This window comes from Rhinatrema bivittatum, chromosome 8 (genome assembly GCF_901001135.1).
Source record: "Rhinatrema bivittatum chromosome 8, aRhiBiv1.1, whole genome shotgun sequence".
Classification (NCBI taxonomy): domain Eukaryota; kingdom Metazoa; phylum Chordata; class Amphibia; order Gymnophiona; family Rhinatrematidae; genus Rhinatrema; species Rhinatrema bivittatum.
The window spans coordinates 259901309-259928533 of record NC_042622.1 but is presented as its reverse complement, the minus strand read 5'-3'; the positions used below and the strand labels follow the sequence as shown (position 1 = coordinate 259928533).

General features: G+C 45.6%; 2 protein-coding genes across 4 annotated transcripts in view; one reads left to right on the top strand and one right to left on the bottom strand.

The window, feature by feature from the left end:
* Nucleotides 1-27225, top strand: part of MACROD1 (mono-ADP ribosylhydrolase 1) — a 1081925-nt gene that overhangs the window by 214187 nt on the left and 840513 nt on the right. The window lies entirely within an intron of this gene.
* The window catches only part of FLRT1 (fibronectin leucine rich transmembrane protein 1), a 367021-nt gene continuing 363226 nt past the window's right edge, over nucleotides 23431-27225 (bottom strand). For both annotated transcript variants that reach the window (XM_029614731.1, XM_029614732.1), the window contains exon 3: nucleotides 23431-25739. In XM_029614731.1, the coding sequence (XP_029470591.1) occupies nucleotides 23685-25691 (2007 nt within the window). In that variant the 5' untranslated portion in view covers nucleotides 25692-25739 and the 3' untranslated portion in view covers nucleotides 23431-23684. The remainder of the gene's footprint in view (nucleotides 25740-27225) is intronic.

Sequence of the window (27225 nt, the reverse complement as noted above, 5' to 3'; positions counted from 1 at the left end):
CAGTCATAAGGTGTCAAAAGACATGATTCGGGGATTGAAATGGGCAAACAGAAAGCTTAAGTAGAGGATTCAGTACACTAGGACTATAAGGGCTCAAGGTGACTGATTTTTCTGCATTTCAAAGCTATCAAGCCTGGAGAACCCTATGGCCTCCCAATCTGAGACTGAGCCACAGTGATCTCTCAAGGTCATCTGCTGGCCAACAAGGATAAAGAGTTCCCTAGGCCTACTCCAGTCTTGTCTCTAGTAATGTTGGCCAAGATGATATTGGAGGCATCTAAATCGGTGCCTCAGGTGATGTAAGTCACTTGTGTCATAAACATCAATTCTAATGAATACAGCGAGCATGCTGAGCACATCAGTGTCAATACTGAGTCTGTCCTCCCCACCAGCACCAACTCCGTTGAGAGTGAAGTCAGTTTTTTCAATGCTAGGAGTCATATTTGTGATCATCTCTGCCTCTGTCTTGAGAAAGCATCTGCAGCTACCCAGAAACATCACTGGGAGTCAGGTCTCCTGTATATTTATCTTTTAGTACTCCTGATAGCCACAACCTTGGTAAAAATCAGAAGCCATGAAGAAACTAATATCCTCATAGCACCATTTTGGATGAGACATGGTTTTTTTTTCCTCTTCCTGAAAATGTTCATCTGGAAATCCTTCAGACTGAGTTGTTTTCCAGGCATGATCACTCAGAACCAAGGGCTAGTATTATACTCTAAAATCTAATCTCTGGCCCTCACAACCTGGACATTGAAAGGGATGTAATACAGAAATTTGATTTTATCCCAGGACAAGCAGGATGATAGTCCTCACATATGGGTGACGTCACTGGAAAGAGTCCTATCACGGAAAACTTTCTGAGCCCACTGATCATGCCCAGCATGCCATGATCCCTCGAGCCACAGGGGCCTTCCTTCAGTCTTCGTTTTTCCGTGCTGCAGTTAGCATCGCGGTGAAGGAGCCCTGTGTGACTTCTTCACACATCAAATTTGAGAGAAAAGTTTTAAAAAAGCTCTCTTTTCATCCCCTACATAGGGGTCTCCCTGTCACCACCGGCCGGTGAGTACAGTTTTTTCCCGTTTCGATCAGGTTAAAAGAATTTTTCTGTCAGAAGACCGTCGACGGCTGTCCGGCCTTCATTATGACAACAGGCTTCAAAAAATGCCCGAAGTGCTCTCGCACAATGTCTATCACCGACTCCATGTCGAGTGTGCTCTGTGCTTGGGTGAGTCTCACGATGTTTCTTCCTGCCCTCAATGTGCTGAAATGACGGCCAAGGGCAGGAGAGCCCAACAAGAGAAGATGGAACATCTCTTCCATATTCAACTTATCCCATCGACGTCAACTCAATCGTCTCCGGCTGGAGCGTCTAAAAGTTTAGTCATTCGAAAGTGTCGCACTGACGGCTCCGGAGACCGGCTATCACAGACTCCATCCCAGGCATCGGTAATATCGACATCCGTTCTTGAAAAGAAAAGCACAGAACATAAAGAAAAGCATCGGCATCGACTGACATTGATACCGGAGGCCTTATTGTTGCCGAGAGAGCCATCACTGGTCTCGTCTACAAGAGCCATCACTACTTTCGAGGCCTACTACTCCAAGGCGATCCCCACCAGTAGAGGTGCCGGGTATCGAGCCACCACAGGGACCTGTGGAAGTTCCAATTACGCCTTCTCTGCCACCACCTATAGCTGCTCTGACCTCACCAGCTATAAGGGAGGAACTGGATGGTTTTATCCGCCAGGCAGTGAAAGAAGCTCTCCGGGATCTTCGGTCATCGACACTGCTGAAACCGATGCTCGTGCCGATGCTGTCACCGATGCTGTTGCCTGTTCCAATGTCGATGCCTACTCCGATGCCGATGCCAGCTCCGGTGCCGATACCGATACTGGACCTTTCAGTTTTTCAGCCAATTCTGTCGAAGCTCGATGCCCTCATCGGAGCTCTTCCAGTGCAACCATCGGCACCTAAAACTCCGATTCCCATCAGTGTAAACGATGCCTCGGGGGATTCTCCGCCATCTGAACCCATACCAGGGCCCTCTGGACTTTCTCAGCCAAGAATCCCAATATCTACATCGATGCCTTTATTTCCTCCATCGATGCTTCCACAAAAACCACCAATGCCATTGATGCCTCTTTTTATACCTCATGCTTCTCCTCCACTGCGCCCTGCATCGGACACTTGGGATTACAGAGACACCGATACTTCTTCAGAGGACATCATGTCTGAGCCGTCCCCACCTGAAGACAGGAAAAAGTCACCCCAGAGGACTTTTTTTACCAACTTTATAAAGGAGATGGGTGATACTATTCCTTTTCAACTAGTATCAGAAGAAGATACCAGGCAGAAGATCTTAGAGGTTCTGCAGTTTGTGGACCCTCCTAAGGAGGTATTAGCAATCCCGGTGCATGAAGTCCTGGTGGACCTGCAACACAGACTGTGGGAACACCCATATTTAGTACCACCGGTGAACAAAAGAATGGATACCACCTATTTGGTGCAGCACATCCCTGGTTATCAGAGGGCCCAACTCCCACACCAATCTGTGGTGGTAGAATCCGCCCAGAAAAAGTCAAAGCAGATTCGCCCCCACTCATCAACTCTTCCTGGCAAAAAACAAAAGTTCTTAGACACTCTAGGAAGAAAAGCTTTCCAAGGTTCAATGCTGGTCTCCAGGATAGCGTCATATCAGTTGTATATGTCTCAGTATCAACGTAACCTCTGGAAACAAATGCAACAGCTTGCGGAGTCTTTACCTCAACAACACCAAGACTCAGTAAATGAGACCATACATAAGGGTCTGGAGGCAGGGAAGCATGAAGTACGTGCTGCCTATGCCAGTTTTGAGACCTCTTCAAGAGTAGCTGCAACTGGAATCAGTGCACGTCGCTGGGCCTGGCTCAAAGCTTCTGACCTCAGGTCTGAAGTTCAAGAGAAGCTAGCAGATCTGCCTTGTGTTGTGATAACCTTTTTGGAACAAGGTTTCAAGACACAGTAGCACAGTTAAAAGAACACTCTGAAACTCTGCGTCAACTGTCTGCTAGCCCACTAGATACCTCATCTGTCACACGTCGGGCAGTGAGAAAGGACACAAGGAAGCCCTACTACAGACCACGTAGGTCCTATCCACCAGCACCTCGTGGTAGAGCATCCAGACCAGTGCAGAGAACCCAGCCTAGACAACCGAGAGCTTCTAGTCCTCAGCCTCCTCCTCAGACAGGCCCAGCATCAGGGTTTTGAAAACCTGCCAGAGGACAGCAGCCACTCCACCAACCCGAGCCCAGAGTTACCAGTGGGAGGTCGGGTCTCTCTCTTTCAGTCCCATTGGTCAAACATCACAACAGATCAATAGGTGCTATCAATTATAACACAAGGTTACCATCTGGATTTTCTCACAGTACCAAAAGACTCTCCACCAAAATCTCTTTGGATACACAAAGATCATATCACTCTTCTGCAAGCAGAATTATCTACCCTTCTGAGAGCCAGGGCTGTGGAACCAGTTCCCCGACATCAGCAGGGCAGAGGATTCTACTCCCGCTATTTCCTCATTCCAAAGAAAACAGGAGAACTGCTTCCATCCTAGACCTCCGAAATCTCAACTCATTTCCACGGAAAGAGAAGTTCAGAATGGTCTCCTTAGGCACCATGCTTCCCCTTCTTCAAGCAGGAGACTGGCTCTGTTCTCTGGATCTGCAAGATGCTTACGCTCACATTCCAATATTCCCTCCTCATCACAAGTTTCTGCGTTTCCTGGTGGGTCATCAGCATTTCCAATACCGATTTCTGCCATTCAGACTTGCCTCAGCACCCCGAGTATTCACAAAGTGCCTAGCGGTAGCAGCAGCTCATTTGCACAAAGAAAATGTATATGTTTTTCCTTACCTGGACGACTGGCTCATCAGAAGCCAGTCAAAGCAGGGAGCTCTCACCTCTCTCAGACTCACAATCAATCTGCTCCACTCGTTGGGATTCCTAATCAACTACCAGAAATCCCACCTCATACCATCTCTCCTACTGCAATTCCTCGGAGCAGAGTTGAACAGCATAATATCAAGAGCCTTCCTCCCAGAGGACCGTGCAGAGACACTCTGCTCATTAGCGAACTCTCTGTGCATAAAGAAACAGGCGTCAGCACATCAGTTTCTAACTCTGCTCGGCCACATGGCCTCCACAGTTCATATCACTCCTATGGCCAGATTAGCCATGAGAATAACCCAATGGACATTAAGATCACAGTGGATACAAGCCATTCAACCACTGTCGTCTCCAGTTCAAATAACCCACCAACTACGTTCATCTCTCCTCTGGTGGCCGAACAAGAACAATTTGTGCACAGGCCTACCCTTCCAACAACCAGTTCCGCAAGTAACTTTAACTACAGATGCATCCACCTTAGGTTGGGAAGCACACATAGACAATCTCCAAACTCAAGGTACTTGAACAAAACTCGAAGCAACATTTCAAATCAATTTCCTGGGGCTTTGAGCTATATGTTATGCTCTACATGTGTTCAAGTACTGCCTTTCATACAAGACTGTTCTTACACAAACATACAACAAGGTAGCCATGTGGTACCTGAACAAATAGGGAGGTACGGGCTCCTATCTTCTTTGTCAAGAAGCCGCACAGATTTGGGACTGGGCCCTGACACATTCCATGTTTCTCCGGGTCACTTATCTGGCAGGCATTCACAACGTAGTTGCAGACCACCTCAGTTGTCAGTTCCAACCTCACGAGTGGTCCCTGGATCCTTTAGTAGCGACCAGGATATTTCAACGTTGGGGTCAACCAACAGTGGACCTCTTTGCATCCGAGCTGAATCTCAAAGTGGACAGATTCTGCTCCCTGCACAAACAGAGAAACCAGTTAGCCATGGACGCCTTTGCTCGCCCCTGGAATTCAGGTCTTCTATGTGCGTATCCCCCGATACCGCTAATAACCAAAACTCTAGTGAAGGTACAACAGGACAAGGGGTTGATGATACTCATAGCCCCGTATTGGCCTCGACAAATGTGGTTCCCCATACTTCTCGACCTCTCGATCAGAGAACCAATTCGCCTGGGTACTACTCTCACACTCATAACTCAGGATCAGGGCAGGTTGTGCCATCCCAACCTTCAATCCCTATCTCTAACAGCCTGGATTGAAAGCTTGATCCTGCAACCACTCAATCTTTCAGCTAATGTCTCTCAAGTGCTTGTAGCTTCACATAAACCTTCCACACGAAAAACCTATCATTCTAAGTGGAAAAGATTCACCACGTGGTGTGCACAGAAAAGTATTGACCCTTTTTCCTGCCCCATTGCATCTTTATTAGACTATCTCTGGCACCTTTCAGACTCTGGTCTCCAGACCTCGTCAGTAAGTGCTTTCTCAGCTTACCATCATACAGTAGGGGATGCATCGATATCAGTGCAACCTCTTGTCAGTAGGTTTATGAGAGGTTTAATTCACCTTAAACCCCTGTTATGGCCACCAGTCACAGAATGGGACCTTAATGTGGTACTAACAATACTCATGCGTTCTCCTTTTAAACCCATGGATTCCTGCGATGTCAAATTTCTTACATGGAAGGTTCTCTTCCTAGTAGCTATCACATCTGCTAGAAGGGTTAGTGAGTTACAAGCACTTGTCACATACTCACCCTATACAAGGTTCCTACATGACCGAGTGGTACTCCGTACTCACCCTAAATTCCTTCCCAAGGTAGTTACGGAATTCCACTTGAATCAGTCTATAGTCTTGCCCATATTCTTCCCAAGACCTCACTCTCACCAGGTGAGAGGGTTTTGCACACCTTGGACTGTAAACGTGCACTTGCATATTACCTAGATCACACTACAGTCGATAGGAAATCCACTCAACTCTTTGTTTCTTTTGATAAAATCAAACCAGGTAAAGCAGTGGGCAAACAAATTCTCTCCAACTGGCTTGCAGATTGTATAGAGTTCTGCTATGAAAAAGCAGGCCTTCCTCTCCAAGGGCGAGTAAAGGCGCACTCAGTAAGAGCAATGTCAACCTCAGTAGCACACTATCGTTCTGTACCAATAGCTGACATATGTAAAGCTGCAACATGGAGTTCTCTTCACACCTTTGCAGCTCATTACTGTTTGGACAAAGAACATAAGAACATGCCATACTGAGTCACACCAAGGGTCCATCAAGCCCAGCATCCTGTTTCCAACAGTGACCAATCCAGGCCATAAGAATCTGGCAAGTACCCAAAAATTAAGCCTATTTCATGTTACCGTTGCTAGTAATAGCAGTGGCTATTTTCTAAGTCAACTTAATTAATAGCAGGTAATGGATTTCTCCTCCAAGAACTTATCCAATCCTTTTTTAAACACAGTTATACTAACTGCACTAACCACATCCTCTGGCAATAAATTCCAGAGTTTAATTGTGTGTTGAGTGAAGAAGAACTTTCTCCGATTAAGATTTAAATGTGCCACATGCTAAATTCATGAAGTGCCCCCTAGTCTTTCTATTATCTGAAAGACTAAATAACTGATTCACATCTACCCGTTCTAGACCTCTCATGATTTTAAACACCTCTATCATATCCCCCCTCAGCCGTCTCTTCTCCAAGCTGAAAAGTCCTAACCTCTTTAGATTTTCCTCATAGGGGAGCTATTCCATTCCCCTTATCATTTTAGTTGCCCTTCTCTGTACCTTCTCTAGTGCATCTATATTTTTTTGAGATGTGGCAATCAGAATTGAATACAGTACTCAAGGTGCAATCTCATCCTGGATCGATACAGAGACATTGACATTCTCCATTTTATTCACCATAACCTTTCTAATAATTCCTGACAAATTCCATCAAGCCCATCATGAGCTTGTCAACTCAAAGCTCAATAAGTTGGGTGATCTGTCCTGAGAATTTCAGAGCATGGAGATCTTCATTTAATTATGTCATCAATTATTTGAACATCATTGCCAGCAAAGAAATGGACTTGTTAGTAAAATGGCTGGGGAGTGAGGACTCAAAATATATGTAGAAGTTAAAGTCAGTACACATAGATAATCCCTTAGCAGGTCTAATGAGGATATGGTAAAGAATTTGTAATGTTTGGCCGACCGTGGATGCCACGCTGCAGTCAGCCAACACTCACCTTAGGACGCTTCCAAGCTGCATCTGCTCTGTCTCCCCTTAACTGCACGCGTATGGCTGACAATTAATGGTTCTGTGGCACGACCAAATGATGTCACGTGCCAGGACTTATTTAAATGCTGCTGAAACTGCAGATTGGCACCTCAGCAATAGATCCTCCTGCATCTGCAGTGCTTGTTGTTCTTGGGTCATCGCTTTGCTCCTGCTTTATTCCAGTCCTTACCTTACTCTTGCCTTGATCCTGTCCTTGCTCTGCTCCTACCTTGCTGTCTTCCTTGCCCATCTCTTTCATCTTGTCTCTTCTTTCTCGCCTTCATCCCTTGACCCCCCTCTTTGACTGATCTCTCATCCTTGACTTTGGTTTCTGATCCTGCCTTGATTGTTGCCTGCCTTGACCTCTGCTCAGATTCTGTTGCTGCCTTAATTGCTGTCTGCTATGAACACTGTCTGGATACTGATGTCCTTCGACTGCTGTCAGCCCTGACCCTTGGACCTTCTATTGGCTGTGGACCTTCTCCTAAGTCCTGCTGGCCTCCCGACCCAAAGGATCAACCTGCAGGGAAAGAGGCTGGTATAGGTGAAACTCCTGCCTCGTCCTAGCCATTGTGTGTCTGCCTGCTGTTAGCATGAATCCAGTTCATGCCACGTGCTGGGTAGTACCAACTACGTTGTGTTGAGAAGGACGGCCTCTAAAGGACTTGCATTCTGTTACATTCTGGTGTTTTAGTGTGCCCTTGGGCCTCAGCCCGACCCCAGATGGATCCAGGACCGAACTGAGGGTTGACGGCGTGTTCCACCATGGCTGACTGTCTACCCTCTGCCAGGCTGGCAAGCTCCCATGGCCAACAACATGATGATGTTGGAAAGTGAATGGTCCTCCGACCATTCCGAGCCCTTTCGGACCTGCTGCATGGAACAGCATGGAGCAGCAGGCCTGGCCTGAGGTCGAGGGCAGACGGGCCTTGACACGAAGACATGACAGCAGACTCGATGCAACGGCATCGCAGACGAAGACACGACAGCAGGATCGATGCAACGGCATCGCGGGCGAAGACTTGACAACAGGACCGATGCAACGGCATTGCGGACGAGGACTTGACAACAGGATCGATGCATCGGCAACGGGGATGAAGACATGACAGCAAGGCTGATGCGAAGACATCACAGACCAGTGGTCGATGCGACGGCATCCCGGACCAGGGTCGATGCGACGACATCAGGAACATGACATGATACCAAGAATGATGCAACGGCATCCATGACGAGACGAGGAACTGACGAAGTCCAGATAAGACGAGAAGCTGGGCGGAAGGACATTGGCACTATCTCTCAGGGCGCCCTACTCAGCCCACCCGCGGGACTGAGTTGCGGACCAACCTGTCCCAGTGCGCGCCCTACACAGCCCGAGGAGGCTGGTAACGGACCACGCTGGGAGCAGGACAAGCGCAGGGAAGGATCCAGACGAAGCAGAACTCCAACGACAGAGCCGATGTCGTCTGAAGCTCCACCAATAGCTGGCAGGACATGACGGGTCAAGAGCACAGGACACCAGTCCACCTGTAGGCTAGTCCACGCTCGGGCACACATCATCCGAGGGACCCCCGGCCTAACAGGTACCAGAAGGCTCAAGAGCGCTGAAGACGAAGACACAGGATCAGAACATTACGGAACCTGGAACATCAGGAACAGAAGATCAAGACGAACACCAGGACACCTGGACAGGGACCTCAGGCATGAACATGACTTGGCATGACGAGACGAAGCAACAAGAACTCCATGGAGAAGACAAGAAGACCTGACGGAGCTCTGGCAGGCAGGAGCCTCCAGAGTGAAGCAACTCCAATGCATGGCCAAGACAGACTGATGGAGCAGCCCTTTATAGGGCTGAAGCAGGAAGTCCACTTCCCTACGCCACGGGGAAGGTGGAAGTCGGCGGCGGCCAAACGGCCCATCCAGTCTGCCCAGCAAGCTTTCACACTTATTTTTCTCATACTTATCTGTTACTCTGACCACTGAGGTCAGGGCCCTTATTGGTAACTTTTTGGTTCTAATTTCCTTCCATCCCCACCACTGATGTAGAGAGCAGTGCTGGAGCTGCATCAAAGTGAAGTATCAAGCCTATTGGTTAGGGGTAGTAACCGCCGCAACAAGAAAGCTACTCCCACGCTTATTTGTTTACCCAGACTATGCAATTTAGTCCTTGTTTATTGTTGTCTGAATATAAATCCTCTTTTCTTCATTCCCCCCTGCTGTTGAAGCAGTGAGCTGTGCTGTATATGTATTCAAAGTAAAGTATCAGGCTTAATTGGTTCGGGGTAGTAACCGCCGCAACAAGAAAGCTACTCCCACGCTTATTTGTGAATGCAATTCCTTTTTCCCACATTTCCTCTTGCCGTTAAAGCATAGAGCAATGTTGGAGTCGCATTAACCGTGTGTATATTTATTGAATAAGGGTATTAATCACCAGGTAGTAGCTGTCATTCCCGCAAGCCACTCCCATGCCTCTTCTCTTCATTCACATCCTCAAAACTTTATGGATCCACAGTGTTTATCCCACACGCCTTTGAAATCCTTCACAGTTTTGGTCTTCACCACTTCCTCCAGAAAGGCGTTCCAGGCATCCACCACCCTCTCCGTGAAGAAATACTTCCTGACGTTGGTTCTGAGACTTCCTCCCTGGAGCTTCAAATCGTGACCCCTGGTTCTGCTGATTTTTTTCCAAAGGAAAAGGTTTGTCGTCGACTTTGGATCATTAAAACCTTTCAAGTATCTGAAAGTCTGTATCATATCACCCCTGCTCCTCCTTTCCTCCAGGGTATATATATTTAGGTTCTTCAATCTCTCCGCATAAGTCATTCGATGAAGACATCCACCTTTTTGGTCGTCCTTCTCTGGACCGCCTCCATCCTGTCTCTGTCTCTTCGGAGATACGGTCTCCAGAACTGAGCACAATATTCCAGGTGAGGTCTCACCAAGGACCTGTACAAGGGGATAATCACTTCCCTTTTCTTACTCGATATTGCTCTCTCTATGCAGCCCAGCATTCTTCTGGCTTTAGCTATCCCCTTGTCACATTGTTTCGCCGACTTCAGATCGTTAGACACTATCACCCCAAGGTCTCTCTCCTGCTCCGTGCACATCAGCTCTTCACCCCCCATCGAATACATTTCTTTCGGATTTCCACACCCCATATGCATGACTCTGCACTTCTTGGCATTGAATCTCAGCTGCCATATCTTCGACCAGTCTTCCGGCTTTCTTAAATCCCGTCTCATTCTCTCCACTCCTTCCAGTGTGTCCAGTCTGTTGCAGATCTTAGTATCATCCGCAAATAGACAAACCTTACCTTCTATCCCATCCGCGATGTCGCTCACAAAGATATAAGAACATAAAAAATTGCCATGCTGGGTCATACCAAGGGTCCATCAAGCCCAGCATCCTGCCTCCAACAGAGGCCAAACCAGGCCACAAGAACCTGGCAATCACCAAAACAGGACCGGACCCAACACCAACCCTTGCGGCACTTCGCTCATCACCGCTCTCTCTTCCAAGTAAGTTCCATTTACCATCACACATTGTCTTCTGTCCTTCAACTACTTTGCTATCCAGGCCACCACCTTGTTACTCACTCCCAAGCTTCTCGTTTTTGTTTTTTTTAACATGTTTATTTCTTAATTTTCAAATAACAACAAGAACATCAACAGAAAACGATACATGTGTGTAGATCATACAGATGCACCCCAGGTGAGGAAATACTGGAAGCATTGAAATAACAAACTATGTATCAGACAAGCCACAAAAACATAGGTATATGGATAATTATGGCTTGATTAATTAATCCGTCCCCCATACCATCCTCCTTCCTCCCCCCATCCCCTTTCCTTCCCTGCCCCAAATTCACAGTTCAGAGTGGTTGCTGGCAGTATTTATATCCTGGTCTTTATCCCATGGAAGCATAGAGTCTTTGCTCTGATCCTATGTGTGCATATTAGGCACTGGCAGTTCGGAGCCCTGTGGCTCATAAGGCTGTGATATGGCGTATCTGTGACATCTAGGTCCATAAAGAGGTCGGTTCCCAATGATAGTGAGGTATTGAGGTATTAACCCCCAACTTTTGCACTGTATAGGGTCCAGTCGCAGTGCCCTGTCCAGCACTGTGAGATTGAATAGATCTCGGAGCTATGTTATGTCCAGAATTTTACGTCTGCCCCAAGAATTGAGAGATAATAATATGGATTCCAGATATCTAGGAACAGAACATATCTCTTGGCGGAAGGCGAAGTCTTTGCCGATAGCTGTTCATATATGGCTAATCTATGCAGTTTCAGTTTCCATTGCGTTAGCTTCGGAGGTACACGGACCAGCCACTGTGCTAGAGTTGTTTGTTTGGCTAACAAAAGAGCCTTACATAGAAAGCTGCGTTGTGCCTGATGATGAATTCCCGGTACGGATTCCCGAATTAAGTGTAGTAGACATAAGTTCGTTTCCATAGGCAAGTCCAGTGCAAGAAGGCGACCAAGATAGTCCAGTATTTAACCCAAAACTTTTGAAAGGCATCGCAGTCCCAGAAGTTGTGGCGAAAAGTTGCAACATCAACCGAACATTTCAAACATGACGCGAAACCTGTTAACTTCCATTTATAGGCTATATTAGGAGTGATGTAGATTCGTTTTATTCACAAGTCTCCTGTGCAGGACCGTATCAAAAGCTTTGCTGAAATCCAAGTAGATGACATCGAGCGCTTTTCCTCGATCTAATTCCCTAGTCACCCACTCAAAAAAGTCTATCAGATTCATCTGACAGGACCTTCCCTTGGTGAAACCATGCTGCCTCTGGTCCAGCAATTCTGCTGCTTGTAGATAGTTCACTATTCTTTCCTTTAGCAGCAACTCCAATATTTTTCCCACCACCAAGGTGAGGCTAACCGGCCTGCAGTTTCCAGCCTCCTCCCTGCTCCCACTCTTGTGAAGAGGGACCACCACCACTCTTCTCCAATCACTCGCCACCCCTCCCGTTTCCAGGGATCTATTGAACAGGTCACGCAGCGGAACCGCCAGCACATCGCTGAGCTCCCTCAGTATCCTGAGATGAACCTCATGAGGCTCCATGGCTTTGTCCACTTTCAGTTTTCCTAGCTTTTCCCATAACTTCTCTTCTGTAAACGGAGTTTCATTCATTCCACTCCCCTCCAGTTTCTTGTTAACTAGCGACGGTCCTTTTCCGGAGTCTTCTTTAGTGAACACCAAACTGAAGTAATTTGTTTAATATTTCTGCCATTTCTTCATCTGTCTCCACCCATTGGTCCTTTTCACCTTTCAATTTCACTATACCACTTTTTTCCTTTCACTGATGTATCTGAAAAATGTTTTGTCACCTTGCTTTACCTCTTTGGCAATCCTTTATTCCACTTGACTTTTCGCTTTCTTGATTACTTTCTTCGTCTCCCTCAGTTTTACCAGATATTCTTCCTTGTGATCCTCCCTGTGGGATCTTTTATATTTCTTAAACGCTGTTCTTTTATCTTTTATTTTATCAGCCACCTCTTTTGTGAACCAGATAAGTTTCATTTTTTTCTTGCTTTTCTTTACTTTTCTGACATATATATTAGTCGCTTCAGTAAATGCTCCTTTTAGCTTGGCCCAATATTGTTCCACATCTTTTGATTTCTCCCATCCTTCTAGTTCTTCCTCCAGGTACTTCCCCATTTCAACAAAGTCCGTGTTTTTGAAATACAAAACCCTGGTCTTTGTGCTTCTTCTCCGTATCGTGTTAGTGATATGAAACCATACTGTTTGATTATCACTGGTGCTGAGGTGGGCACCCACCCAGACATTAGAGACATTATCTCGATTAGTGAGCACTAAATCGAGTATAGCTCCCTCCCTCGTAGGTTCCATTACCATTTGTTTGAACAGAGTCCCTTGCAGGGCATCCACTATCTCTCTACTTCTGTTAGATTCCGCAGAAGGGATTCTCCAGTTTACATCTGGTAGATTAAAGTCTCCAACAATCACCACTTCTCCCTTCTTACTCATCTTTTGGATGTCTTCAACCAGATCTCTGTCTAGTACTTCCATTTGATTTGGAGGCCTATAAACCACGCCAATAAAAATGGATGCCCCATCATCTTTTTTTAGGACGGCCCATAAAGCTTCTTCTTTGCCCCATCTTCCCTGCAGCTCAGATGCTTGGATATTGTTTTTTGACATAAAGAGCCACTCCTCCCCCTTTTCTGTCTTCTCTGACCTTCCTTAATAAGTTATATCCCAGTATGGTAGTATCCCAATCATGTCAACCCGTGAACCACGTCTCCGTGACAGCAACAATGTTCAAGTTCGCCTCCACCATTAGGGCTTGCAGGTCTGGGATTTTATTGCCCAAACTACGAGCATTTGTGCACATAAATTTCCAGCTATTCTGATACAGGTTAATGCTTTTCTTGGACTCTCTATATGACTTTAGCTGATCTTTGTTATCCGCTTTGCCCTTTTTTATTGCATTTGTATTTGTATTTGGGGGGTGACAATCTAATGTGCTACTGTCACTGACTATTTGAATAGCATTTCTGCTGGCCGATGATCCTGGGAGGCTTTTAACTGTAATGTTTCCCTCGCTGAGAGTTCCCAGATTAGTGCCTCTGATGACAAAGTCACCCAGCATAATGAGCTTTTTCTTTTTGGTTACTGATTGTATTATGGAGTTTCTGTATGCATTGGGTTTCTTCTTTCTTTTCAGATAACACTTCAATCTCTTTCTCAAGAACGTTTTCGGTATTTAATACAGAGAAGGCGTTTTGTACTTGTGTCACTTGATTCAGCATGTGTCTCCGCATCACAGGTCTAATTCTACCACTAACTTTGGAGGTATATTCAGTAATACAGCTGCACTTTGGCTTGTCGAGACCTAGCTGGCTAAATTGTCCAGCTAACTTTGAATATCGAGTTAGCCAGTTAACTTAACTGAATAACTCAACTCCATCCAGTTATACCCTCGGAACGCCCTTAACTTATCCAGCTAAATTCTAGCTCCCTAACTTAATATCTGGCTAGAAATTAGCCAGATAGGTGCCCAAATATTCATTTAGCTGGCTGAGTTACCCAGCTAAATGTTTTTGAATATGAATTTCATACTTTTTTCAGCATTATTACAGCTGTTGGATTCAACCATTAGACATGTTTGTTGTGATTATGCAATTTTCGACACTTTCTTGCTGGGATATATGTATAGATAGAACTAACTTATTTATTTTCCCCTTTTTTCTATCATCATTCTAGGTGGTTTGCAAATTTTACATACATAAACTTACCTAGAACCTGCCTAAAAGGCAAGATCAGCCAACCCAAAGTAGGGGTTCTAGATCTGAAGTTTGGAAGATCCATGGATGGGAGTAGGAAAAAGACTTTGAAAGGATTGTTGTCTACTGACACCTACTGACCAAAAGCAGGAGCTAATGCTAAGGCCTCTTCTGAAATAGGACCAACTCAAGAACTCCCATTCACATCCCCAGCCTAGGGTTGCTAGCTCATGCAGTCCAACCCAAAGAGGTAGAGTTAAACTTGATTTCATCTCTTTGTATGCCTGGGAATGTACATCTGATTTATCTAAGAAGAGCAGGGCTTTTATATTTCCATTCATGCAATGAGGGAAAACCAGGACTGGATTGGCCTCTTTGGTGTTGACCTGGGTGGGAATAGAGGTATGCTCAAAGAAACATGACACCAGAAACATAGCGTGCAGGAAGAATACACACTGCCATTCATTGTTCCAGCCCTGCGTTCCTGAGGTTTGCTCTCTCCTCCCACTACTTGACCATGCTGATGCTCCTTCCTCTCCCCTACCCCTTGGCTGGCCAACCAACAAGAGGAATGATGACATTCATCTCCACTCTTGCATAATAGTCCCCTGCATCTATGTGTGAAGTTTCTGGCTGCAGTGCAGCCCTCCTGCCTGCAGGAGCCCTCAGTGGGCTGCAGTCTGAGCTGCACAGGCTTGCCCTTAAGGCTCATAAGTCAGCACTATCACACCTTAAAAGCCTTGCCTTATTCCTTACACCTTTCCCTTGGCTAAGGTCATTGTTGTTCCTAGCACTTGTATTCCTAGCTCTCTCTTCCTAGTATTTGTTCTGTGCTCCTTGCCTTTTGGCCCAGGTTTCTGGCCCTTTGGTATTTGTTTTATCTTTGCTTTGTATTGTATGTGTCTGTTTGTTCTGTGGTTGGTCCTTTCTTAGCAGCCTACTGTTTCTGTGTTTGTTCTTTGTCCAATTTTTTTCCTGTCCTGTCTCAATGTGGTGCACTCTCTGTTTTGTGTTCTGTTTGTGGACACCATATTGTTCCTGTTCTTTGCACCTAGCTCCGCCCAGTAGGTTCCTTTAGAATCCCTGCCCTTGCAGTGCACCACCAGCTTAAGTCTTGCTGGCCACCAGAGCCTGCAGGTTCAAACTAAGGAGGAGGTGGCTGGTACAGGCAGAAGACCCAGCAGCACCCCCTGTTTCTGCTTTAGCCAGCCCTATCTCTAAGTCCCGTGGTGCTCCTGTCCTGCGGGTTAACTTTAACCAGCCAGCATGGCTCTGCAGGCACTGCACGAGTTAATTCAAACATCTGGGGCCAGCACTATTGCTGCTAATCTTGTGAGAACAATTGCAGAACTGCTGGCCTGCGAGTTTTGAACATACTCATAGTGCCTGCAGATATACAACAGAATGCTGAGCAGCTGTGGGACGGATCTCCAGTGCCAGCTTTAAGAGGGGAAACCAACGCAGCTGCCCGGGGCCTGTCCGGGATGGTACAGAATGGAGCACACCCACAACCTGAGAATATCTTCAGGTCGAGCACACAGCCAAATAAGATGAAGTGAAGACTCAAAAACAAGCTGGGGGGGGGGGGAGTAGAAAGTATCAGGGAAGGCAGGAAAAGATCTGGGAAGGAGTGGGGGGGGGGGGAGCGGGCCAGGGCAGAGGAGAGGATCCAGGAAGTAGCAGATAAGGGAAGAAGAGGAAAGAATAAGGAGCTGGGGTGGGGGGCAAAGGTGAGTAAGAGAGACAGAAGCAAGTAGCAGGCCATGGGGACAGGGAAGAACATGCGATGAGAGCTCCCACCCACGTTTCTGTTGTGGGTTCCATTACGTCTGCTCAGTTAAGCAGCTGAAGGAGCGATGGGGGCAGATGCTGAGGAAGGGGAGAGGAGAAGGGGAAGAATGCTGTGGTTCAGTCTGAGGGTCATGGTGAGAAGGGGGAAATGCTGGAGTCAATCTAGGAAAAGGAGGAGAGGGGTCCATCCTAGGAAGGAAGGAAGGAAGAGTACAGGAAAGCAGTGGAGTCTCCTGGGGTGGGGGCTGGAAAAGGGGAGAATACTGGGGTCCATCCCGGAGCTGGGATCACCTACACACACACACATCCCACCCAAAACACTTATCCACAAAAGTTTCAGAGGGAGCAGACCTAAAGAATTTCCAGTTCAATTTCTGTCAGCATGTTTCTATTTCTAGTCTGTGGTCACTTATTCTGTATTTGGTGAGGGTTTGTCTGTGTTCTTTGTGCATGACCAAAGAGAGAGTTTCTGTTAGTGTGTAATAGTGATCTTTCATAGTCCTGCTTATCTTGTTTTCCTAATAGGAGGTTTAGTGGTATTTCAGGGCTTGTAGTAATATTTGCAGTGTTGTAAGATTATTGCTGGGCGTGTCCTGGGTGTTAGTATTATTATGGTATGGCAGGTTTGCTATAAAGGTTCTGAGTATGTTTTTAGCAGGGTTTTGAGTGCATCACAGTATGCTTAATAATTGAGGGGATTTACTGTTAATGAGATCTAGAATCTAATTATATTAAATTAATAAAAAATCACACTCATAATTCAATAGAATCAAGCTTCCTATAATTTAATAGATGGGGGAAAAGGCATGCTCATTGACGCCAATGGCCTTTATCAGTGGAGGTATAAGGGACACTTGTCTTACAATTTAGTCATTACTTGCCAAAAATCACTACTTTAATGGCTTTTCTGGTGTTCATATATTTCTACTAATGTTGCATAAAATTTGTAACATTCAAAAATTACTTATTCAAAATAATTTATGGTAATTTTGATAACAGGACTTATCTTATTCAACCAGAGAGTGTCTATATCCCAAAACTTTATACTAGTTTCCAAAACAGTCAGTGAATTCCCCCTAACTTCACTCTGACCTAGGCATACACTCCTTTTTCAACTCCTATTGCTTAACAAGGTCGAGATTAGTAATTAGGTAGGGGTTATGAGTCACATCCATGCAGCTCTAAGGGTCACATTTTTGCGACCAAAGTCACACTTGTATCTGCTTATAGATTATAAATAGTGTTTTTACATTAAGAAATTTGGGCTCCCCCGCTTGTGGTGTCACGTGTTGTGCAGGGTGAAGGTGCACTCTTTCACTTGACCATAGTTGCCAAATTGCTTGACTATGGATCTGGATGGCACTATGGCGCTTCAGACTTAGCTGCTCCTGCTGCCCGCTCCTAACACATGGTTTGGTTCCGGGAAGGTCTTCCACTAGGTCCAGAGTGAAATGGATCAGCTACAAAGGGAGAATAAAGAGTTATACAGATACAACTGAGGAAGTAAACTTTGATTAAATTAACAGAAATTACCCCAAATTGATTGTGCACGGTGAAACCCGTTGAGAAGATATCAGTCAAAGAAAACGGTAAAAGTTAAATCTTTTCTATTTATTTCAAGAAAGGACAAGGAAAGTTGACTTGTACATTTTTTTTTAATATATGAAAAAAAAAAAAAAGAAAAAGGACTGGAGCACATTCTTCTCAACATTGAAAATTTCAAGGCACCTACAAGAAGGAGGCCAAAGGGCGTCGGCAATGCACTTTGGTTTGTCTGAAAACCCTTATTTTGGTGGAAAGGTTGGAAATGAAGTTGATACAGAGGAGGCACATGCTCACTTGTCATTGATATATATATACACACACACACACACACACACACACACACCTTCCACATCAATGCCAACATGCCACCGAAGAGCCATGGGCCCCTACTCTAGAATCTGAGCACAGCAGGCCCCATGTCTCATGGACGTATGTTTATTTGTTCCCCCCCCCCTTCCCTTGATAAAATTATATTATACAGTCCCAGGAGTTTCACTTTTTCAAGAAAGAACTGCCCCATCTCCCCTTTGAAAGAGGAAGGCATAAGTCTGCTAGCACATGGACAGCAGCCACCTGCCGTGGCAAAACAACAACCAATTTGTTGTTTTATGGCTGCCATCACAGCCAGTTGATCTTCCCAACCCTAGTCTGGAAAATAAAAATGACTGGATGCATGTACAGAACAGGGTCATGGAGCCCCCCCAGACCTAGTGAGAGGCATGGTTCTAGCGTGGCACCTGGGCTTTACAGAGATAGATGTGGCAATTCACGGCAAACCTAATTCATTACACTAGCGTGTACTAGAAGGAAACATGACCACAGAGCAGCAAATCCACAGAACACAAGAGTTTATGGTATTAGGGATCTGCCCATTCTTTTCATTTGTACTAGAGAGACCACCCGGACCAAGGCAATTTTTTTTTTTAAATTTCCCAAATACTTGATAAGCATTAAACCATTCCTTTGTGGCCTGTAAACCTATTGTTTGAGCTCACAGGGAATGCTTTGATGGAAGGGCAAGCCAGAGTGTAGAACAAGTAATCCCATTTTCTCTGCCATCTCATCACCTCTGTCCTTGGATGAGGTATTTGCCGGCGGTTGTTCTGTATGGTTGTGTCATTGTTTGCCTCAAAACAGCTTGTGAAGTGGCATGGGGGGAATGAAGATAGGGAAATAGCAGCACATTATCCTGTGGTTAGTAAAGAAGCTTCTTACCCCATAAGGCCCTGCTGAAGACACTAGATATTGATTGTCAGAGAGTACCCGCTACAGCAGGTAGAGATTTTTTGACTATCCTAAAAATCACAGGCATAAAAAACCTACATTTTACAGCTGACGGAGAGCCTTGCCTAGGATGAGCCCTGTGTGCTGCACAGCAGCACTGCATATATATCTGGCCATGAGAGCCTTAGGACCTTTGAAAGGTTCAGGATTCATTCTTTATCAACTTAGCAAAAACATCAGCTTCACTTCTTTTCCCTTTTTGATTTGCATCTTTAACACCCTTTTTATCCTGTGGGGGTTTTTTTCCTTTCTAAATTTCTCTCCTTAAATGACAGAAACTTTGTAAGTTGAACTGTAAATTGCTTGTTAATGTAAACTCCACAGGCACATGCAGAGGAGAAAACGCATCAGAATGCTGGAACAGATGGGAAGAAATATTTCTTTATACTGAAAAAGTGGGAGCTACCTGATCTCATCTGTCTGCAGAGGCGGGGCCAACCAAACCAGTAACAATAATCACGTGTATGAGATGGTACAGAGGCTGATGGTAAATGTTAGGGAGGTGGATTATGTAGGGTAGGGGTCCACAAACCTTTTAAGGGAAGGGCTGCATGAGGCATTTAAAATCACCAACAGGGCCAGGGGTTGGGGGAAGGTCCTCCTTGGAGGTTCGATAGCAGGAGATAGGGGAAGGGACAAGGCGGGGTATGGCAGATAGGGTGTCAGTAAAATGTTTTTAGGGAGTTGGCAACCCTGCCACATCACTGGGAATCCTACCACCTGCCTCCCCACTTCCTTAACATCTGCATCTACCACCCTGGGGGAGTGGGACTCCATGAATGGCATACTCTTTCCCATTCACACATACCCCATACACCTTTCCTCCACCCTTTCTGCCTCTTTTCCTTTCCCTCACATTCCCCTTCGTTGCATCCCTTCCTCTCCCATCCCTTCCTCACATTCACGGTTCCTTTCCTTTCACCCCTTTCCTCCCCTTCCTTCCCCATTTCCCTTCCCTCACCTGTATCCCTCATCCTTTCACTTCCCCCATTTTTCACTCACATGGTATTCCCTTCCTCTTACTCCCTCCTCTCTTACAACAGATGTCTTCCTCTTCTGCCATTGGGGCATGGGAACGCAGCCATCATTTCTATATTCGCTGCACCTGCTGCAGCAGGGGAGTCTCGTCTGCCGGTGGGGGTTGGGAACCCCACTGGCATGTCTATATTTGCAGTGCTGGCCACAGCAGCGATACTGTTTTGCTGGTGGGCGTTAGGAACCCCATTCGAACTTTTGCTCACTCTGATGCAGGCAACTTGCATGTGTGGGGGAATCGCGGGTTAGACCTCCTCTGCTGCTGATCTTGTGACTTGCACAATTTACAGCAAGAGGACGTTCTGCTGGCAATTTTTGTATTTGCTGAGGGCAGCAGCTGAACGTATTCCCTCAGTTCTTCCAGTGGGCCACATTAAAACTCTTCCCTCTCTTGCCACCAGGGGCTGGATAAAATTAGGCCACAGGCCGGAGGTGGCCCATGGACCATAGTTTGGGGACCTGGTATAGGGTGTATGGTGAGACAGGATAGGCAAGAACAAGTAAGCAGAGTGGGCAAGCCAAGAAGTCCTTATCTGAGAACAGCTGCTATGTTACATGTGTGTTGCCTGCAGGCATTCCAGCCAGCTACTGCTTGGCCCTAGCCTCTCTATACTGCTTCCATGCCGACCTTTAGTAGCCTCTAGAAATAAAAGACACAATCAGACAAGAAGTCTGCTTTAATGATCTTCCTCTGTGCACTGCACACTCAGTTCTGTTCCCAACACAAAGCCCCAGATTGCCACCAAAATCTGAACTCTTTTTTTCTCTATATGAATATTTGTCGACATTGTCTTATGTATTACCTACCCCACCCTGAGTTGTTTGACAGCTCTGCTGAACCCTGATCTCAAATGCTTGAATGTGACAGCCAAACTAGTGACCTCTCTTTTGGTTTTCATGTGTTGTGCACCCTTAGCTAGGATATCAGCTAAGGTGGTGCACCCTTTAATATATTTTTTCACAATCAAAATATGTTTGCAGGGCAGACCTGGTGGCTTAGTAGTATTGTATATTGCCATGTGGAAGACCTGGGTTGATACCTGGTGGGAATGCTGAGGCAACCTTCATAGCCCTGAAAGGGAAGGAATCTCAGTTTTCATTTAGTGATGACATCTACTAGCCAAATTGAGGGCGCATGGTTGCAAGTTCCAGAAGGAGTCCTGGTGGATGGCCCCTTAGCTGAGTTGCAGTGACTGGGCCATCTGAGTTGGGAAGGGGATATAAAACTGCATGTGGTTGTGAGTTGAAGGCTCATGACATTGTAATTCAAAGGACGCTAGTTCTGATTCAGGCTCAAACTGCTGGGCCAGAAAAATAAAAATAAATATAATCTGATTGCCCAGCTGATTGGCAGCTCTCTACATTGGGTATATACTTAAAATCTAGCACTAGGTTTCCCCTAAATCAATCCTAGACAGACTTGATGGGCCATTTTGGCTTTTATCTGTTGTCATTTACTCTGCTGCTGCTAAATAAGACAGGAATCAAGAAGACAATCTGCTGTCTTCCTCTTCCTGCCCCAAACCAAAGTTACAAAACGTACCTGAAGCAAAGCTTTGCATTTTACAATGAACAGCTCTTCAAAAGGGTGATCTCTAGCAGCAGACAGAGATTATTCCCTAGGTCTTTACTTTAGCTTGCTTCCATCTTAAATGGAAGCAAGCTTAAATGGAAGCAAGCATGTGTCTTTTTAGCGAGGATGCAAAGATTTAAATATTACCTGTACTTGGGTTGGCTTATTTTACAGTCAGGCCACCCCAGCAGCTTGAAAAGAAGTGGCACTGCTGCAAGTTATACCTTGTGTCTGGCTGCATCAGGACAGAGATATAACTATTGCCTTCTTATAGGCAGTCTGTCTGCAGTTCATTTATCTGACCTTCCCTTAACTAGTTTGAAGCCCCCTTACAAATCAGAGCTCTTATATATCTCAGAAAATATATCAGTCTGTGTAAAATGTGCACGCATGTGGCTGGCAGTGAGTAGATTACTGATGCTGTAAGTGTACGAGATCTGTACCTAAAGGAAAAACTCCTGAAACCGCCCGTGGGAGTAAGATCTTCATCCCTTTAACTCTAGCCCCAGGAGTGTGCTGAGCAGACCATGGCTTGCCTACACACTTTCTTGCTTCAGTGGAAAATCTTCATAGAAACACCAGAGGTCCTTAAACATGTTTTGAGAGGAATTACATTCCATAATTCAGGATATATAGAGAAATTCAGGCCCCCATGATTGTTTGTTTTTGGTTCTCATCACACAGGAAGATTTTGGCTGCTCCGCGTCTCCAGGAGATTTTTTAATGGTACGAGCCCAACTAATCCCTTACCTTCCCCCTTTTAATTCAAGGTGTTAGGACAGAAGACCTGATGCCCAAATGGTACTTAAGTACCCCAGTTCACAGAAATCAGTTGTTCTAGCTTGAAAAGAGTGTTTGTTTTCATTTTTGTTGCTCAATTTAAAATGCTTCCAGAACTTTCTCCTTTCCCAATTTATGAAAAAGAAGAAGCAGAAGACAGTGGATTTTTTTTTTTTAGTGGTGTTAATTTCTTCTCCAGGCCTCATTCTTGTGTTTTGCGGACATGACTGGTATTGTGTCAGGGAAGCAGCAAGAACAAGTACCTGCTGCTTCTCTCTGCACCAGGGTTGAATGCTAAGTTGATGCTCAGATGGCTCTGCTTAGAACCTGGAGTGGTGACAGGAAACTCCAGTCCTCAAGTGCTGCAGACAGTTCTGGGTGGTCTTTTCTTTCACCTGATTCTGGGATCAAATACAAGCAAATATATATCTTACGAACATTCATGTATAAATCCAGAAAGGCCGGGACCTGTATGTGGCATTCGAGGACCGGAGCTCATTATCCTTATCCGAGGATATGCACCATACATGAAAAGTGATAAGGGTTTTCAGCACAGGATAACGAGAAACCAAAAAAAGTCTCTTTTTTTCTTTTCTATATATTTTTATCAGCTACAGTATAATAACAAAATTTTTCTGGTACTGTATCTCTTGCTGACGGATGCGATTCCTTGGCACACTTGCTAAGGAAAAATGGCAATAATAAAGGACCAAATTAAAATGATTTCTGAAGTACAGTAGATGAACAGTCATTTGTGGGGCTTTGTGTTTTTTGCTCACGAGTTTTCTTCTTAACTTAAAAAAAAAAAAAAAAATTCCCACACTCAAATTGTTTGTCAATAACAGGAGGAGGGGAAGTTTTTTGTACCTTTCAAATTTTTCCTATTATCGTCTCCCTGAACAAAATCTGAGATTTCAACAAATGATATGCAGATAACTCTCTCAGGTCCAGGAAAAAACCTTCTTTTGTCCTAATTATCCTATTATCATCCTCATCGTTTAATCTGGCATATTAAATATAAATGAAGTCTTTGATCACTGTATTTTTTTCTCCCCTGTTTTTTTTTTTTTTTTTTAAATCTACGTTTTCAACCCTTTTTTCCTACAAAATATTTTCTCAAGATGTTTCTGCTTGAAAAGAAGTTTGATTTTTTTTGTTTTTTTTAAACATTTTTTCTCATCAGTACAGTGATGAAACTGAAGATTGCATGGCAGGATGCCGGTAGAAAGGGATAGCGGGGAGAGGGTTCATCTCCATCATGTATAGGAATAATCCACATCTGGAATACCAGCGTCTCTGTAGCCACGGTTGGTACCATAACCAATAGTATGGGTACTCTTATACAGGCTTGTTCCATTAGAAGGAAATATTGTGTGGATGACATATTCTTCTTTCGCTCTATGGGGGTTGATGGGCAGCATCTGCAGTCCAGGTCCCCTGATTTCCAAGATAGAGTTGTCCTTCTTGGTGCCCGATTCCATGTAATCATCCTTCTTCCTGCTCCCCCGACTGTAAGCCCTCTCATGCGTCAGTAGCTGCCCTGTCCGGTGTATATACCAGCATATTGAGGCCAGGACAAGGAATAAAAAAACCAATGACACTGCCCCTCCTATGATTCCAGCCAGTGGCAAGCCCGCCATTGGGTCCACATTCTGCTCCCTGTTCAGTGTGGTGGTTGGACTGTACAAGTCTGCTGTTTCCGCCTTTGCGCAGACAGGACTTTCATCTGCCATATAAGTGTTACCTGTGTCCATGGTAACCATGCAGATAATGTAAGTGGATCTGGGCTCCAGGGCTGTTAGAAGATACTCTGTTTTATCCCCTTGGACAAGGGTCTCTGTGATAGATCCCACTGCGGGACTGTGGCCCAGCCTGAGCCAGCTAAGTCTGAAGGATGCAGCAGGCAGTGTTGCTTTCCAGGTGATTCGTATACTGTCTGCTGTCAAGGGTTTGACACTTATGACTAAAGCTTTTGTCCCAGCAACTGTGGCCATGGGATAGTCAATATCAGGCAGCCTGATACCAGGTCTCTTGGACTTGAGTGTGAAGAGAGAGCCCTGAGGAGTGGTCACTGTGTGGTAACTGGTGGTGGTCTTGGTCATGATCACATTGCTTTGAAGACCCGTGTCAAAGCACTCATCCATCTCATTAGTGATATCCTTAATGGCCATCCCTCTAACTTTCTCTGGTCCCTGGCACATCAAGCCACGCACATTGACAACAGAAGCTCTGGCTTTCACCCAATCCCGTAACCACATGAGATTGCATCCACAGTACCAAGGGTTGTTTCGCAGCAGAAGCTGAGAGAGGCTCTCCAAGTCATCAAAAAGCCCCCTTGGCAAGGTGGTCAAGTTGTTGTTGGATAGGTCCAGTCTCTGGAGCTGCCTCATTTTGGACAGTGTGTTGTAAGGGATATGACTGATGGCATTATCTTGCAAGTAAAGCTTCTGCAGGTGGAAGCTGGGCAGATTAAGTGGCGGAGCAGCTAAGGAGTTGCGAACCAGGGAGAGTTCAGTGAGATTCTGAAGCCTGCTGAAGGTATCATCTGCTATCCTTTGGTTGGCTAGCAAGTTGCCATCCAGAACCAGGCGCCGTAAGCTGTTCAGCCCCTTGAAGGCATGCAGCGGGATAGTGGAGATACGGTTATCATCCAGTCTCAGCTCTTCCAAGGTTCTGGGAAGCCCATTGGGGATACTGCTCAGGTGGTTCCTGGACAGGAAGAGCAGTTTCAACTGCTTGCTGTCCGCAAAGGCATCATCCTCAATGCTGACAGTGGACACAGAGTTGTCATCCAGGTGAAGCTTTTCCAGCAGAGGTATCTTGCCCAGGGCATCTCTAGCAATAGTCCTGACATTATTGTCCTGTAGGTGAAGCTCCCGGAGAGAATGAGGCAAGTTGACTGGGAATTCATCCAGGTCATTCTCATATAAATAGATGACCTGGACATTGACCTTGCTCTTCAGATCCATGGGGATGCCAATGTTATTGATCTGATTGTTCTGCAAGTATAGCGTTGTGGCATCATCGGGGATATTACCAGGAATGGAAGTCAGGCCCCGGTCATTACAGTAAATGAAGCCATTGTCACAGCGGCATATGTTGGGACAGGTGGTGCTGTCAATGACTTCTGTAAGAAAGGCGATCAATCCATAGCAAAGGAAAAGCCAGTCCCGGAGGTCCATGGTGGCTGTTGTTATGACAACAGTGGCCGCTGTCATGGTGGTGGTAGTTGTGGTTGTTGTGGTCATTGTGGCTACCGCCATGGTGTAGTCCAAAGAGTACAAGATCCCTTGGTTTGTTATTTTCAAAACCTGCAGTCAAGATAAGAATCAATGAAAAGTAAGTTAGAATTGTGCTCTTTCACAGTATATAATATCTGCAGCTGTACATAGCTTATACACATATGCACATCCAAACTGAATTTTAGAGTGCCTTACAGTCTTACTGCTTCATACATATATGCATCTGTAGGATGCATTTCCATGATACTTTTCCTTGCTTGCAGATTACCAGAAGATGGGAGCATAGGAGAGGAAACAACTTGTGATTACTGAATTATACTTGTATAGAACGGAGGCACAAGGAGTTCAAGCGATTTGTCCAAAGTAATATGGGAGTCAGTGATAGAGTCTAGTTTAGAGATTGTCAGCATAACCATCCAGACTTCAACACTTTAAGGTCTGGAAGGTAGCATATTTCCCCTCTTGTTCACATAGAGGCAGATTTTAAAAGCCCTACGCGCGCTGAGCCTATTTTGCATAGGCCCAGCGACGCGCGCAAGCCCCGGGATGCAAGCATGTCCCAGGGCTTGAAAAAAGGGGTGGGAAATGGGCGGTCTGGGACGGGACATGGGCGTGGCCAGAGGCCTCCGTAGGGCCTCTTGGCCAGGGGATTGCTCGCCGGCACTCGGCCAGCGCACGCAACCTACGCCTGCCCAGAGGCAGGCGCAACTTGTATAACAAAGGTTGGGGAGGATTCAGGTAGGGCTGGGGGGTGGGTTAGGGAGGGGAAGGGAGGGGAAGGTGGGGGTGGGGGCAGAAAGAAAGTTCCCTCCGAGGCCACTCCGATTTCAGAGCAGCCTCAGAGGGAACAGGGAAAGCCATCGGGGTTCCCCTAGAGCCTGGCGCGTGCAAGGTGCACAAGTGTGCACCCCCTTGCGCGCGCCGACCCCGGATTTTATAACATGTGCGTGGCTGCAATTCAATGTAACTGCTAGATCAGAACTAAATTATACTAGAACAAGGGTCCTACAGTCTTCTGAAGAGCTAACTTTAAGAAAATGAATGAGATCCACATTATAGTAATAAAAAGGAACAAGTCTTTGTGTTAGGATGGTTAGCAAGAGTGAACCACAAGAGACCACTATAGTTCGCCAAGGAAATAGAAGAAAAATAAGAGCAAAAAGAATAGCATTTAGAAAATATAAATAAACATAAAAAAGGAAGACAGACAAAATTATCAGGAGAAACTAATCTCAGTTGTGCTTATTTGATCTTTGTGTTGTCTACTATGTTACTATGTAAACAATGCCCATCCATGACCCATGACCACCAAAGAAATCAATCCTGCCCTAAAAAACAAAAAAACATGGTTCTCACTAGAGCTGAAGAACCTCAAACAAGAGCTAAGACACAAGGAACAGAGATGGCGCAAGGACCCCTCACTGACTTCACTGTCAACCTACAAAGCCACCATGCACTCGTACAGGAACATCATTCTCTGCACTAAGAGAGACTTCTACGCTAGCAAAATCACAACTTCCTCTACGACGCAAAGGCCCTGTTCTCATATGTCTCA